Below are 15723 nucleotides of genomic sequence, written 5' to 3'. Positions count from 1 at the left end.
CACTGAGCTTCATAACTGTCTTGAGCAGCACCTCCTTTTCTGTGAGGAGTGTATCAAACCATAAGTAGAGCAGCTGAAACACCCAATGGCAACTAATCGGTGTAATTTCCTTTGCTTTTCTGCTTTTCTTCAGAACCACTGCTACCATAGAATTCCTAGGGAAGACAGAAGTTCTCTGCTGCCTCAGATGTACCGTGATGCATTTTCAGCAGCCCCTGCCCTGGGTAGGGTTGCCCATGCCTTGAGAAACAGTGGCATAGTTGCACCAGCAAGTATTAGTGTTCCTTGTTTCTGATCTGAGGGCTCTTAGCTTGGATACTCCAGAGACAGCCCCCAGGGGTGTCACTAGGATCTGGTGTTGCCTCTGGGCATCCCCAGATCCAGGTTATTATTCCAGTTAGTCCCTCAAAGCGAGGTGTCAGAGCTTTGCAAGCAGGAGAGGAGGATCAGTTTGTGTGGTGGTCCAGACCCCTCCCAGCACAGTGGCATCCTGTGCCTGGCATAACTGAGGGCTTGCCCCATGCCTGGGTTGGAGGAGTGTTTTCGTGTCTGCCTCCATGATTTGGGGTGAGTGCGAGTTATCCTCCTGCCTCTGTGCACTTCTATCTACCCCTCTCACATCCAATGCTGTGTTTCTTGGCTTTGCTTACCAACAAGAGCTGCCTTGTGTAGGCTGTTCTGCATGACTTGATGGTCTTAAAGGTCTTTTCCAACCTAGCTGATTCTATGAGTCTGTCACTGCTGGGAGCAATTGAACCCGACACAGTCCCCAAGGGGACAGTGGGAAGCTGTGGCCTCTGCTCTCCCAAGCCCTGGTTACCAGTGATGGTGGGTGACTGAGTTTTTACAGTGCAGGATGGGGACATGAGCATCTGAAAAGGGTGACTGAGGCTGCCTGATTGTTTTTCTTTAATGTTGCTTAGAAACCAAACCCAATATTGCTGAAATCCACCAGCTCTGCAGTGCAGAACTCATTGCACAAGGGGAAAGGAGGATTTTTATTATTATTTTCTAGTTTAGGGTTGGTTTTTTTTTGCCTTTTACAAGAAATAACTCACTTTTCTGCTGTTGGAGGGGGTAGTAATTGATCTAGAGCTTTGCAGCCTGCCTTCCGGAATGTTTTTATTTTGAATGTAGGAATAAAATTCTGTTAGGTCAAACACACAGCAATAAATACAAGAAGCACATTAGTTTTAATATATTGGATTATTCCACTTGGTGGTGACGGGGGGAAAAAAACCAAGATTTAATTCCCCTGGCAATGCAGGCAAAGAAAATCGCTTTCCCTGCCCATTTTTTTCCTGTTAAGTAATTTTTGTCTGTCAATGCCAGTGCTGCAGGCTTTGACAGGCTTTAATTTTACCTTTTTTTTTTTAACCTGGTATGAAAGTAAGAAGTGTTTTCTCCAAGTAAATTGTCTGCAAATTCACTCCGTGCCTTTTATTTGTAGCTGTTACAGATCCCTGCTCTGATGGGACGTGTGGAGCTGCTGCTGTCAGGAAGGTGGGGCTGTCGCAAGCTGGCAAAGTAGGATCCCTTTCAGCTTCCCTCTGCTGTTGGAGTAGGTCAGTGAGTTCCACACAGCTGTTCCTCTTGTTCCAGCCATGCTGGTGTTGGCTGCTGTTCCCACCCTGGAGCTTCCCAGCTAGAACTAGGATTTGCTTCTCCATGCCAACTGTTTGTGTGATGTACCACCACCCATCAGCACCACCACATCTGTTCTGTTGCGTTTTCGCTTGTGTCCCACAGACTAGTGGTGGCTTAGGGCTCCCATATGGTGGTGAATGTACCCAGCAGTGCATGAATTTCTCCCCAAGTGATGTGCCATGCAGTGCTGAACTCTTTTATCAAATCATTAGTTCTGTGCCAAGCCTTCCCTCATTTTCCTGTGAGAGCAATGGCACTGGATCCTTTTCCTAGAAGAGACAGGAATGATCTTGCTTGTTGTCATGACAGGTAGGTAGAAGGTGGCTCTGCTGTGGAGCAGGCAAGCAGCAGGGGCTGCAGCAGATACTTAGCTTGGATAACAGGGAGGAAGTGTCTCAGTGTGGGGAAGGAGTGTAAGAAAGGTTTTGCAGGGGGTAAAGCCTTCATAGTCAGAAAGCTTTGAAAAAAGGCTGGATGAATCTGTGTCAGGAGTGATGTACAGACGGGAAGGGGTCTGCCAGAGATAGGAGAAGGAGACTTGGAGTAGACAAGCCTGGGGCTGTTTGGTTTTAAAGCATCTCTTTCCTGTATGCAAACTGGCAAGAGAGACTGGTGCGAAAGCAAGGTAGGAGTCTCTATGTGGTTAACTGAGCCTTTGCACTGTATTTGTATGTCCAGGCAGAGTTATTGCTCCAGTAAGCAGGGCCCCTCCACCAGCACCTCGACTCTAACTGATAGCAGTTCTCTAAGCAAGAAAGACTTCACAATAATCCTACTGGCAATTAATTGCCTTTTGTTCAGCACGCGTGAACAAGATTTCATCTTAATCCAGTTCATTATTTCTCCTTGTATGGCACAGTCAACATGAAATTAGGTTTCATTTACAAATGCAGAGTCATCCCTCACATCTGGATCGGGATTTTATCTGCTTCGTTTTGCAATGCTTCACATGTCAACATTAACAAGAGGAGCTGCGTGGTGTGTGGTGAGGTGGAAATGGCACTGCTTGACTTCAGGACCTTTTGGAAGGATTGCAGGTATCATCCTCCCTCTGCCCGCGTCTCCTGGCCTTCCTCAGAGGAGCTTTGGGCTCAGGAAAACTAGCCTCTTCCCTCGGTGTCTGAGGACATCCTGGCAATGCAGGAAGGCCAAAGGGGCGGTTTCTGAAATGCTCTGTGTGGCTGTGGACACGTGCACATGTCTGTGGGTTTAGTACCCCTGTGCTTTCCAATGCTCTTACCTGCGAGTGCCCGTACAACCCATCCCACTAACCAGGCTCTCCTTCTACCCTGTCCCCACCAGGCAGCTGCCTCACAGAACACTCCCCAGCATGTTCTCTTCTCCTGGTTCTTCTGCTCAGTGGGAGGTATCTTGCTGCCGAAGCGTGCTCCCTTCCCTGGTTAGCCCCGTGCTCCTGTTCCTGCTTCAGTGAGATGTGTTTCCCCACCGTCCATCAGCCCAGTCAGCACTCTTACAACTTCATTGTGGCCTCTCTGCCTTTCTGGGTGCACGGATTGTGCTGTGCTTCATGTGCACAGATAACAACTCCAGATGAGTTGCTCTAAGTGCCTACAAGGGAGGTTAGCCAAGGGCATGTGTAGTATAGCTTGGACTCTGCTTTGCTGGGGAGGGCTGCTGAACTTTGCATGCAAGGGAGGTATTTGAAGTGGCAGCGAGTGCCTGGCACAGTGTAGATGGGGATGCAGACAGCCCTGCTGCTCTGACCATGATTCTTCTGGTGCTTGTGGGCTGGATTAAGGTAGGAAGATATTCTGCAAGGAAAGGAATGTTACTGATTCGAGTGATACTCTTAAATCAATGCTCTAGGATAGCGTTGGGCGAGTTGTGCTGTTTCCAATTGAGTTTGAAAGGCAGGTGTTGATCTGTGTCCAAGAAAGCTTCTGATTTGTGCAGTGACAGTTTAAAAGACTGCCTGCATCCAAGACAAGTGTGCTGTGAGTGCCTGTTGGCCAAGTACTTCCAAAAATACATGGGGTGTCCCAGATGGCAGGGAAAAGCATTAGAGTCTGTATAGCAAAAGTGGGGTAAGCATTGCGGCCTGCCTAGCAAAGCTGCTCTGCAGACCATAGCAGCAGGTATGTAAAGAGGAGAAGAGAAAACGCGAAGTTGAGCCTAAGCTGCAGCCACAAGAAACGAGGTGCAGCAATGAGAAACAGGCCCGCAAGTGCCGCACTTGCAGGGGTACAGGGCAGCTGCGCCGCGGGTCTCTGGGCACGGCCGGAGCAGCAGCCCCGGGGCCGGTGCCTGTAGCCCGAGTGCCCTCTGCTGACACCAGCGCTCGGCAGCGGCTGCGGAGAGCAGCGGGGCCGGGGATAACCGGAGGTTTTGGCAGCCCCAGTGTGTGGTCTTCGAACGGGCTGGCCTTTGGGGCACCGTACCGGAGCCTGGAGCTGCTGGGAAGGTGAAGGCGGTTGGGAATCTCCACTGCGGTCTTGGCATGAGACAAACTCTTCCTCAATACACGAGGGAGGCTGACGCTGAGCCCAGAAGCGTGCTCGTGTGCTCTCTTGGCTGTGTCTGGCCATTCTGTTCCTGCAGCACCTCTTCCTCACACACCAGTCGTGACCATGTCTGTCAGGTTCTGGTTTGTCTGGGTGCCTCTGTTTTACACAGGCTGCTGTGTAAGGAGCTCAGCTCTCTTGCGTCGCTGTCTTGGTAATTACGCTCTAGTTATGCTCTCAGTAGTTATGCTTCTAAAGCTTTCCTGCTTCCTTGAGACTTCCCAGTTGAGCTCACTATAGCTGTTCTCTAAAGGGCCTCCCCCAAAGCATCTTTAGGCCCTGTTCTCCTTAATATGTAAGGAGACTGAGAAGGGCAGGGCAGTCATTGCCGGAAGGATGTCAGGCGGAACTAGCTGGATGGAAGGAGATGCAGGAATTGTCTTAGCTCAGTGCCAGTGCTGCTCACCCATGGACTTTATTTTCCCCTGAGATACTTGTATGGTATAGGACAGCACTGAAGGAGGGGTCGGAATGGCTATGTCTGAACTGCAAAGGGATGCCCAGGGGATGTTTCTGCACTAGCCCAGTGTTCTCCACTTCTTTGGAGGTTTAACACTCCTGGCATGCCTGTGGACCCAAATGCAAGGGTAGTTTACTGGCTTTCCAACCTATTTGTGACCATGTTCATCTCAGCCATAGCTTTAGGCTAACGCCCCACTGTCCTGGCTTTCAGGAAGTGGTGTTCCCAGCCCCTACAAGCCGTTTGATTTAGGGGAAATCAGTCTCCTAAACTACCCTCCCTTTTACAACTGGCTGGAACAACTTGCTGCAAGCAACAGGGAATTGTTAGATAGATTTTGCTCTCTTTTCTCCCCCATTCCTCCCATCCCAAGTCTTGAATGCCTGATGGGGGAGGAAATTTCTCCATCTGTCCACAAACCCCCCAGATGGGTAAGAATAGATGCTTCACACAGAAAAAATCAGTAAGACTTGACAAGAGATGTATGCTAGTGCTTCCTTGCCAGGGCCCCAGCTTGCTCTGGTCTGTTCCTCTGCAAGAGACTTCCTGTAAAAGCTGCTATGGAAAACAAACCCCAACCACCCCTTTTAAGTATAATGGCATTCATAGCCAGGACTAGCTGTGATGGACTTCGTAGAAAAGAAAATCACAATGGGATCTTGTACAACTGCAGGCACCAGGATGCAGCTGGCACCCAGAACATGAGATGCCAGCTGCTGAGAGCAGAAGGAGCTGTGTGGAGTGCTGTGTGTAGGCCTTCTCTTAGTGGCACTCAGTGTTAAAGCAGGCAGGGTAAGGATGCCTTGGCCAGGAGTGAGGAGATCACACCTTAAACTCTCCCTCTAGCTCTCATCATCCAGCTATTTTGAGGGCTGTTTTGGAGGACATTTCTAGTCTTTGTAGCTCACTACTAAGCGGTGTCTGCAGCAGAGGTGGCTGTGATGCCCTTTGGTTTGATGTGCAGAGGACATAAGAGCAGGGGTGATGGAGGGGAAAGGCTTAAATTCTGAACTGGTTCTGGACTCTCCTGGGTCAGAACAAGGTTCAGCTCACAGCAGAGCTGCAGACAGAGATCACCTGGAGGCCATTTGTCAGGGCTGGGCTGTGTAGGAGCCTTCCTGCACCTCCTCTGTGCCCTATATGAATTCCCACTGTTTGAAGTGCCCCTTTGCCGGCTGCTGCTCTGCCCATCAAGTGCTTCTGACAGGTTCAGGCTGCTGGGTCAGGGAACGGAACATGTACCTCTTTCACAGAGACTCATGGTATTATCCAAGATACAATGACTCCTGGTTATTGACATCAGCCCACCTAAATGAACAGAAGACACATACTGAAGCACAGGACACAAACAGCCAGCACACAAGGGAAGTTCCACACATAACTGTGTCACTTTATTGTGTTTGCCTGGCCTGTGGCTTGGTGTGGCTGTGGTTTGGAAACATCCCAGTGCAGAAAGCCTGGTGAAGCAGAGCATGCATGACCAGCTTGCAAGCTCTCTGCTCTGGCTACAGTTAATAATAGTTACACTGCACTTGTAATGGTGCACTTTGATGCAAAGTGGCATTCAAGTATGTATGTGCTGGCAGCCCAGAAATGGAAGACGGATGGATGCAAAAATGTAAGCGCCTTTCTCTAGGCAACACCAGCTCTATTAAAGGGATGCTCTTCTGAGAGGACTCACCAGCAGGAACAGGCTTGGTTCAGGGAAGCTTTAGGTGTCTGTTCAGGATGGTGGCTCACAGCCTTCAGTGATACCAAGAGGCACTAGTGGGAGTATGTATGAAGTGCTGTCTTGTCAGTGAGCATATGGAGTGGAGGCAGACACGTACTTTTTGCAGACACTGCTAGTAGGCAGAAAGAACAGAGATTCAGTGGGGCTAACAGCTCTGTGTGAACAGTATTGCCTGCCTGCCAGGAGATGACCAGGGTGCTTGTTGTATGAAGCGTGCAGAGGCGAGGAAGGCGTAGATGAGTTTGAATTTGTCCCTGGACCCCCTCCCCAGTTTGCTTCTAACCCCTTTCCCTAAGGCCTTGGCATCTCTCCCCCAGTAATTACTGTTGCTTGCTCTGTCTGAGGGAGCTAAACAAAGCACCAGGGTTGGACACCAGAGAGATTTCAGTTCCCAGCACTTGATAAATGGATGCTGGGAACAGTAGAAAAGGATCCCATCCCAATGGCTTTGCATTTTCACTAAAAATTAAACTAACAGCACTTGGCAGCCAAGCTGGAGCTCCTCTGTGGCCAGCAATGACATCTATGGTTTATAAATGGGAGAAACTAAGGTTCTCATGAAGCAGTTGGTGATGCTTCAGATGTGACAAGGCTCTGGCATGTTCTCACACACAAGGACTATGCTTTTCTTTCTTCCCTTTTTTCTACTCTACCTTCTAAAAAAATACACCCAAAGTGTGCCTTAAAGTTAAGGGATGCCCAAGTCTGGGAAGCAGGCAGGGCGCTAGTGCCTTAAAAGCAAGATCTGCAGGACCTTTGGGGATCTCATAGCTGACAGAACATCCGTGCAAGTGGCGAGGCTGCCTCTCCTGTTCACAATCTCATTCACATTCTTTGCACAGTCCCCCTGAGGAAGGGCAGACGGCGGCCCCTGGCATCTCACACGCGCGTTAATGCGCAGAAAGGCTGCGTGCTCTACAGGCTGGAAGCAGCACCATGCAGAAACCATCCAGAGGCCATGGGATGCCCTGAGGGAAGTCAGCTCCAGCATGCAGGCCCCAGTTCTGCATGGCTATGGCTCCACTGTCACACTGCTGTTGGTCACACGTACGCCGTACCATCCCTTCCAGAACAGCGTGTCCTGGCCACCATGTTCAAAGCGGACAAAGCGGACCCCAGGCCCATAGTTGGAAAAGGTGTGGGAGATCTTTGGGATGAGACACAAAAGGGTTATTGGTAATTGTCAAAACACCATGAACCTACCCTTTAGGGCACAGAACCTTCACCCCCCCTGCCCGACTCACACCTACCAGGTTGGGTAGCAGTGAGGACATTTACAGTGGGAGTTACTAGAAGGAGCTTTGTTCCCATTGTTTTTAGAGGCCATTGAACCTCTCCCAGTTTTAGGCTTCTCCTTCATCTCACACCTGCAGTGGTGGCTCAGCAAGCTCCCACGTTTTATGTACGGTAGCCTTCCAGTATAATCCCTGTATTCAAACACAGGGCCATGGCTCCGCAGAACACAACAGATGCCCTTTCCTCTAGAACTCTCTTGCTTCTCTCTGCTTGCAAACATTCCCAGTTCCTGCAGGTTGGGTGTTACCTGCTGAGCCCAGAATGTAACTCACCTCAGTCCAGTTGGCATCATTGTCCTGTGGGATAGCAACGGTCTCACTTTTGTACTCAGCCAGAACATCCTCATTCTCTGACAGCAGCTTCACGCAGAGCTCATAGAGGCAGCCGGCATCACTGCGCCCTGCATACCTGTAAAGGAGACCTGCACTGCAAAAGGGCCAGAGCACGCAACCACATCTTGCTGAACGCCTGCTCCATCTCCTCAAGGTACTGGAGCCATGGTTTGAGGTGGAACTCTGCAATGGTTCCTACCCCAACCTACCACCTCCCCTTATTCACAACACGAACCTGGTCTTTAGAGGCCGCACACACCAATTTGAAGCTTGTGGTGCTGTAAGCCAAGACCCAGCCCTGTCCCACATCTAGGGGATCCTGGGAGCTGAGGTGTTAAGGTCCAGGGCAAGTATATGCCCTTCCCTCTCTTTCTTGCCTCTCTGTCTGACTTCTGAGGCATCCTTGCTACTTACCAGTCTCTTACCACAATTTTAGGCTGGGTTGTGTCCATCAGCTCTTCCCAGTAGCCCTCAGCCCTTAGGTCAATGACCTGAGCCTTTCGGCACCACCTGAAACACAAGATGTTAATGGGTATCACAGTCCCTCCTGGGACTGGGGCAACCAAACATGTCCCCTTCCCTGAGTAAGAGAAGAAAGCAGCCTTACTCATAAGATGTAACAAAGTACTTATGGACTTCTTCACTAGGGAATTCTTTTCCAAAGTCTCCGGGAAGCTCTTCAGTTTTCCAGCCATCACCTCCATTCTCTACTTCTCCCCAGTGCTGCAAGTCTTCTGCAAATGGCAAAAAAGAGACTTGGATGAGTCTTAGTTTCTGTGGGCCTGGGGAACCTGACCACCTCTCCTGGGACCTTTTTCTGGCTTGTGAAAGGAATGCTGTGGAACAGGTTACCCAGAGAAGCTGTGGCTGCCCCATCCCTGGCAGTGTTCAAGGCCAGGCTGGACAGAGCTTGGAGCAACCTGCTCTAGTGGAAGGATGAGCTTTAAGGTCCTTTCCAACCCAAAGCAGTCTATGATTGTATCATCAGTTTGTATGTAGACTAGAGAGATGTTTAAGTAGGGGTCAGGCAAATATCTTTAGCGTGGCTGAACTGAGTATTAACAGACTTTAACATTCCCCGCCAAAATGGCCATGTACAATGGCTATGTGGGTATATTTAAGTACTTCAACTCCAGAGGGATTATTTAGGTGTTCTGAACTGTGTTTCAGTACTTCCAGTTTTATAACACAAGCACGGCCTGGGGAGGGATGCTGACTGCTGGATTTCTAAGCTTTCTAAATTGTTAAGTGGTATTCTAGAAGCAGGATTAAACACTGGACTCCTCCGGTTCTCAGCCAGAGGGAACCTGGGTGTTGGAAATGCTTCCAGAAAGATAATCTGTAAACAGAATGGAGCAGCTGTGTTGATATTGCTTTGGTCTGTGATGTGTGAAATGTGTTTATTGCTGCTTTTGTTGAGGCCTGGTTACTGCTGCTTATTGCTGAGCATCATGTAGATCTGGCAAGCAAAGTTCATAGATTATCATCATAATGGCAACCACGGGGTGTGCACGGCTGACAGGCTGCAGGAAGGAGAATACAGACAAGGTTTGCCTGAGCTGCTTCAAGGAAGGAAGCCCAAAGTGCCTGGTGAGCTATGGGTAGACCAGCTCCTGAGCAGGAAAGGGCTTCATCTTTTCTGTCCTGGTCTAGCAAGAAGCAACCTAGAAATGCAGATGTCCCTCTTGATACTGCACTGGAGAGGGGCTCTGTCCCCTCCCGGTACAGGGACTAGACAAGGGGCTCTGTCTCCCATTACAGCACTGGATGGGGACTGCAAAGGACGTTTCTGTACGATTTGGATCCCTGCAGGGGCTTATATGAAGTTGAAGTCAAGTAGAGCCCTTTGCAAAGGCTGATTATCAAGGGTCTTCATGCCCATTAAATGACTTGGCTGCATTAAGTGATTTGACTTTTGGGCAAGAAGAAAATGCTACAACCTGGTAGCAACTAAGATCTTTCTTCCAATGACTGGAGATGGCCAGTTCCAGTGACCGGTCACCTCTGTGAAATCCTGGGGCTGTTATGCCCGTCTCTCACCTTCACCACAGGGGTTCTTGATGAGATTCTTCCTTTTCTTACTCAGGAAGTAGAAGTTTTGCCAGTTCTCTGCATTCTCCTGTGACTCTGCTCCAGTGAGGCCTTCCTGCTGACACTTCAGGATCCAAAGGGCAGCTCCATCAACCAGGTTCTTCCACTGGCAGCAGACCAGGCGGCAGGCCAGCACCAGATCCACCGCAGGTATGGAAGCCAGGATCCTGATCAGGACTGCTTCAGGGAGGGACTCCATCCTTGGGCCAGGCTGGATGTAGCCTTCTGAGAAAGAGGGGGGAAAAGGAGCAGTGAGACAGACTTCAGACAGGAGGTCCCCCACACACAGTGATGTCAAATGCTGATGAAGTGGGAAAAAAGGGAAAATCAGCATGTTATCTGAAAGCATGATTTTGGGTTATAGATTGCTTCCAAACCTTAAGGCCTCCTGACTCCTATTAAGTTAATGCCCTGAAGCACATGAGTAGATTAACATTTTCTGTTTTAAGTGAAAGCCATTGGTTAGATCCATCCACAAAATGCAAGTAGCTGACAGCTGCAGTCTGGATGGCTCCCAGACTGGAATCTGTCCTTCCAGAAGTCTCTGCTGCTGCAAAACCCAGCTTTAGCAATGACTTCCTCTGCAGAGGGAGGCATCTGGGTGGGTTTTCTGCCTTTAAGAACGTCACCAATGATGAATGCTGCAGAGCAGCACCTTAATATCAGCGGTGAGCATCCTGCCAACCCCATTTGCAATAGTTTGTTCTGTATCTGAAAGGCTTTTTTCCCCTCAAGGGGCTGGCACTTAATCTTCATCATGAGCCTGTATAAAGCATGGATCAGAGCACAACAGAAAATTACTCAGTTGATATTCTTTAGTATTCATTTTTTCTATGGCCTTATAACCTTGAGCAATTCAGTCACAAGTGTGTGCTTTAACTGGACGCAGTGATTCTGCGCTCTGACTCCCAGCCACTCTCTGCTGCCCTGAGCTCCTGGGCTGGGTGCTGCAGGAGTAAGGACAGATGAGCGTGCAGATTGAGAGCCTGTGTCATTCCATGCCCTGTGCCGCTGCTTTTAGCTCAGCTGAGCCCTGATGCTGGGAAGCTGCCCACACTGCAGCAAACTGCACAGATGCAGCCAAACTCCTTACTAAGCCCAGGAGAGTACTAGGGATAAAGCAGGTGAAATATCCTCACATGATATGTGAGGAAAGAGTGCCAGATCAGGCCAGGAATGGAACAAATAGGAGTCACCACTGTAACAGCATCCTAAATCCAGGTGCTCTGGATGCAAAGCTGCCATGTGTCCTCTATCTGCACTGCAGACAGCAGGGGGAAACTGTCATTTAATATCCCCTGGCTGTTACAGGGGTAGCACTGGGGATTTCCCATTTCCCTTCCCAACCCTCAACCACAGACCCGAAGACTATGACTGGAAAACAGGGAGGGATGGCGCTGGAGCACGGCTGGAAGCAAGGACTCCCAGCGCCCCGGGAAGGGGTGGCAGTCCCTCTCCCACCCCGATTCACGCGGCTTTAAACCCAGGCCGCCCTCCCGGGTCGCTTCCATCCCCTGCTCTGGGTCCTCATTGCCCCCCGCGGGGTCACGGCGCACCGAGCCCGAGCACCCTTACCTGCGGAGCTGCCCGGCGGGGTCCTGCGCTCGGCTCGGGGCCGGGCCGCGCTTCCCTCATAAAGGGCCGCGGGCACCGCCTCCTTCCCGGCCGCCCGCCCCGCGCTCCGCCCCTGCGGAAGAGCCGCGGCCGCTCCACATCCACGTCCGGGAGCGCAGGTGGGGCCGGGGCCGGGGGGCCGGGCGGCGCTGGGGCAATGGCCCTCGGCACGGCGGGGTCCCGTCCGGGGGCCGTGCCCGTCAGTGGCCAACACTCTGCTTCTCTCCCCAAGCTCTGTGGGTGCCCGGGGCTTTCCGCCGCGCTCGCCGCCGCCGGTCTGCCATGACAACCATTTGCGACCTGCCCGAAGACGTCCTGGTGGAGCTGCTGTCGCTGCTGCCCGCCCGGGACCTGCTGCGCACCTGCAGGGTCGTCTGCAGGCAGTGGCGGTACGTGGTGGATCTGGCCACCCTGTGGAAGCGGAAGTGCCAGCGTGAGGGGTTTTACCGGCAGAACTTGGACGGGAGCGTCTCGGACTGGAAGGTCTTCTACATGCTCTGCCACCTGAAGCGAAACCTAATCAAAAACCCCTGCGCCGAAGGTTTGTTTAATTATTTACAGTCGAGAGGACTCAGAGTTTCCTAACAGTCAGAATGAGTCAGTGCCCTGCATCGCTCAAGTGCTGCTGGTGGTGTGGGGCTGTCCAGCTACTGACAGATCTCTGCTGGGGCAGATCTGCGGTGAAACTGCTCTGGGGACATGAGCTGTCAGTAAATCCCTGTCTTTGGTTGCCAGCAGAAAAATCTCCGTCTCTGGAGTCACGAAGGCCCCAGTGCTGCAGACCGGCTGTTAATTTGCACAGCAAGTACAACATGGCAGTGAAACCATTAGGTGTTGGGATTAAACGTTCAGCAGCTGGGGAGTTTCTGTTGTCAGAGACTTGACTAATGTGACTGCTGTAATTCTGCTTTATTGCTGTGTTTCTGATGTGGTCAGGAAGTTGCTCCCTGTTGGCCTGGCTGCTGACAGCCACATTGAAAGTGATGGCAACATAAAGACAGGAGTCGCTTTCAGCTGTAGGAATAATAGAGTGTATCTGAAAACTCATCAAAGTAGGCTCCTGGTATTCTTCCGTAGCTGATTCTTTATCAAAAGCTGGAAATTGCACTGAGGTCCTAACACTCACCTTTGATATTGATGTTTTTAGAGAAATTTCAGCACTGGAAACTTGATAATAACGAGGGAGATAAATGGAAGATTGAGAATATGCCTGGACCTCATGGAAGAGATATTGCAGACCCCAAAGTACAGAAATACTTCGTCACTTCATATGGGTAAGAACTGGATTCCAGTGATCGGGGGTTGGAGACCTGGTTCCTCCCATCTGCCTGCAAAGGCACTACAGTTGGAAGGCTTGAGGCAGGTCACTGAACAGAAGGGTCTGGGGTGGGCCTTTGGTGAGAGGAAAGCTGTCAGGAAAAGTGCAGCTATTGAGAGGGAAGAGGTGTGTTTTGTGACACTGAATGTTTTTATTGCTGTTGTAGGCCGTGCTTCAAGTCTCAACTCATCACCCTGCAGAAAGAAGGCTACTGGAACCAGCTGATGGATGAGAAACGGCCTGAAATTGTAGTCAAGGACTGGTAAGCGTATGCACTGAAAACTGGCATTGGCCTAGAGACAAGCCAGGTCTCTTGAGCTTCTGGTGCTATAAAATTAGCTCTTTATCCTTTGGGAGTTGTAGCTTGAGTAAAACAGAAGCTAAATCCTAAGTTTATTCAATAGGCTGTAAGGAGGGGGCAATCCTGTGAAGAGCAGGATAGCTGGAAGTATTAGAACTTCTTCATAGCTACAGGGGTGACATTCCTTTTCCTCTGTAGATGGGGATCCCCTTTGCAGACTGTTCTTGAACACTGAAGGAAACTGAACACTATTCAACCCTGCTCCCTGATTATTCCCTGCCTCTCCAGGTATGCTGCCAGATTTGACTGTGGGTGTCGCTATGAGCTTACAGTGAGGCTGCTTTCTGAAGACTACATCGTCCTTGCGGAGTTCCGCCCCGAGCCGGTGGTTATAGAGCAGTGGAATGATGCTGCGTGGAGAGAGGTGAGCACAGCCCAGTGGCTTTACCCCAGTATTGTGACACTTGAATCTTGCAAGCCTGTCTTAGCCAGAAGTCCCATGTGGACCTTCTTTCTGTGCTCTTCAGCCTTCTTTGTTCAGTGCAAAAGGTGAGTTGTTGCTGTTACCAATGCTGAAGAAGCAGCAGTACTATGAATGAGCTTGGGTTGGTTTGTAGGTACCCAGGGTTTCCTATAGAGTAACCCTGGCTCCTCTATTGTTTTAGCTCAGTCTCTTTAATTGTTTCTAGTTTTCCATTTAAGTTTTTTGTCTAAGTTACAAGAGCACAGCTCTTGTTTCTATTAGATCACAAAACTTTGTTTTAAAACTACTGCATGGATGCCACTTGAAGTATTGCCCATGTTCCTTTCCTTAAACTGCTAAACGTGTTTAACTGGTTTGTTTGGCTCTAGATGCCCCATTAGGTTCTTACACAGCAATCTAAGACTCAAGCTTCATGTTACATTTGACTCAGGGTAGAGGCTGAATAAGAGGCTTTTTTCTCCTGTCCCTCAAAAAAGGGAATGATGCTCTTTCAGTGGGAGATAACCTTAGAATGAGCTTTTTTGGAGACCAGGACTCACTGTAGTGGTCCAAGCTTCTTGGTCAGTGTTGGTTTATTTAGAGAAATCAAGAAGGATTTTCCTCTTTCTCTGCAGATTTCCCACACCTTCCAGAATTACCCACCTGGAGTTCGTTACATCTGGTTCCAGCACGGAGGCCAAGACACCCAGTTCTGGGCAGGGTGGTACGGGATCCGAGTGACCAACTCCAGCATCACCATTGGGCCCCTGACAATGTTATAAAGGCACAATATGTGTTTGCTTTTACCTCAGGACTGTAACCAGGTGGTCTCAGGTGCACTTATTTGCCTGTACTCTCTGGGTGAGTGTCCTGGCTTTGTCTTGCACAGCTGATCTCAAACCCAGGCAGCTAGTTCTACCTAGAGCAGAACTTCTGCAGGCCTGGCCCTCTGGAAGGATTTCTGTCCTCATCTTCCTCCTCCTGCACTGTGGATGTTACTGCAATTACCAGTACCCTTCCAAAGGAGGAAGACCAGGACAAAGAAATGACATCTGTTAGTCTACTTAATATGTCCTTGTGCTGCAGCCAAACCCTCAGTCTTAAACAGAAACCCTTTCTTGTTTGTTTATGGAACTTAGAGAATCATAGAATAGTTAGGGTTGGAAAGGACCTCAAGATCATCTAGTTCCAACCCCCAAAGAAGACTACAATGTTTCATGCAGGTTATCAATGCTGTCCTCAAGGGCTCCGCTACAGGGATAATTGGTTTTGTATTTTGTTTTCCTGTTTTAGTGTGTATAAAAAACGTGTCTTTCACATCAGACCTTTCATAGCATAAGGAAACCGTCAACCCTTTTTCATAAATGCTGCGTCACTGGTACTTAATTTCCTTACTGCTTCTTTAAATGTAGATCAGAATGGAACATGCCTTCCCTGCCCCAAACCAGCCCACTGTTGTTTGAATAAACCACTAGAGAAAGAGGAGGTAAGAAATCTCCTAAGGTGGCTCCCTTACAACAGAAGTGCCTTTTGACTGTGCTGGGCTTTCTCCATCCTGCCTTTGTACTACCAAAGCACGTGGTTTGTACTGAACAGTCTGACCCTATATAAAGTGTTAAAGCAGCACAAGACCTTGCTCTAGAGTACTCTTGCACTTTTTACTTGGAGGGAGCACAGAGGCTCTGTACTGGCTGTGTTATCAAATTGTCTCACCAGCAAGCTCAGCTCAAATACTATGAACCAAGTCTTCTACCCCTGTATGCACAGAGACAATGCTAAGGCCTTCTTCCCTCTCCTTTGACAGGTGTAGGATTAACAGTGCTCCCCTTGCCCTCTGTTAGGATATCTGGCAGGTGTCCTTGATGGACAGACACATTCCACCTTGCTAATGCCACCTGTGGCTGAAAGCTTTCCCACAGAGAGGGGAAAGACCACGGCTGTGTAACC

At 49.8% G+C, this 15723-nt stretch overlaps 2 protein-coding genes across 5 annotated transcripts; one reads left to right on the top strand and one right to left on the bottom strand.

The window, feature by feature from the left end:
• The first annotated feature begins 346 nt into the window (after positions 1–346).
• Positions 347–15405, top strand: LOC136022893 (F-box only protein 6-like). Of its 3 annotated transcripts, XM_065696795.1 has the most exons (7): positions 347–1565; positions 10076–10230; positions 11927–12235; positions 12842–12968; positions 13179–13274; positions 13602–13737; positions 14412–15405. In XM_065696795.1, exons 3-7 carry the CDS (start codon positions 11977–11979, stop codon positions 14556–14558), a joined length of 765 nt encoding a protein of 254 aa, XP_065552867.1. In that variant the 5' UTR covers positions 347–1565; positions 10076–10230; positions 11927–11976; the 3' UTR covers positions 14559–15405. The 3 variants fall into 3 exon arrangements, with proteins under 3 accessions (XP_065552867.1, XP_065552868.1, XP_065552869.1); XM_065696796.1 differs by lacking the exon at positions 347–1565 and having other exon boundaries at positions 9923–10230; XM_065696797.1 differs by lacking the exons at positions 347–1565; positions 10076–10230 and adding an exon at positions 11746–11813.
• Positions 5999–12128, bottom strand: FBXO2 (F-box protein 2). Of its 2 annotated transcripts, none has more exons than XM_065696798.1 (6): positions 11656–12128; positions 10030–10302; positions 8597–8723; positions 8404–8499; positions 7930–8065; positions 5999–7508 (listed from the first exon to the last, which is right to left on the bottom strand). In XM_065696798.1, exons 2-6 carry the CDS (start codon positions 10277–10279, stop codon positions 7374–7376), a joined length of 744 nt encoding a protein of 247 aa, XP_065552870.1. In that variant the 5' UTR covers positions 10280–10302; positions 11656–12128; the 3' UTR covers positions 5999–7373. The 2 variants fall into 2 exon arrangements, with proteins under 2 accessions (XP_065552870.1, XP_065552871.1); XM_065696799.1 differs by having other exon boundaries at positions 10030–10305; positions 11656–12127.
• Positions 15406–15723: the final 318 nt, after the last annotated feature.

Source organism: Lathamus discolor, chromosome 16 (genome assembly GCF_037157495.1).
Source record: "Lathamus discolor isolate bLatDis1 chromosome 16, bLatDis1.hap1, whole genome shotgun sequence".
Classification (NCBI taxonomy): Eukaryota; Metazoa; Chordata; class Aves; order Psittaciformes; family Psittacidae; genus Lathamus; species Lathamus discolor.
This window is presented reverse-complemented; position numbering and strand designations above follow the sequence as displayed.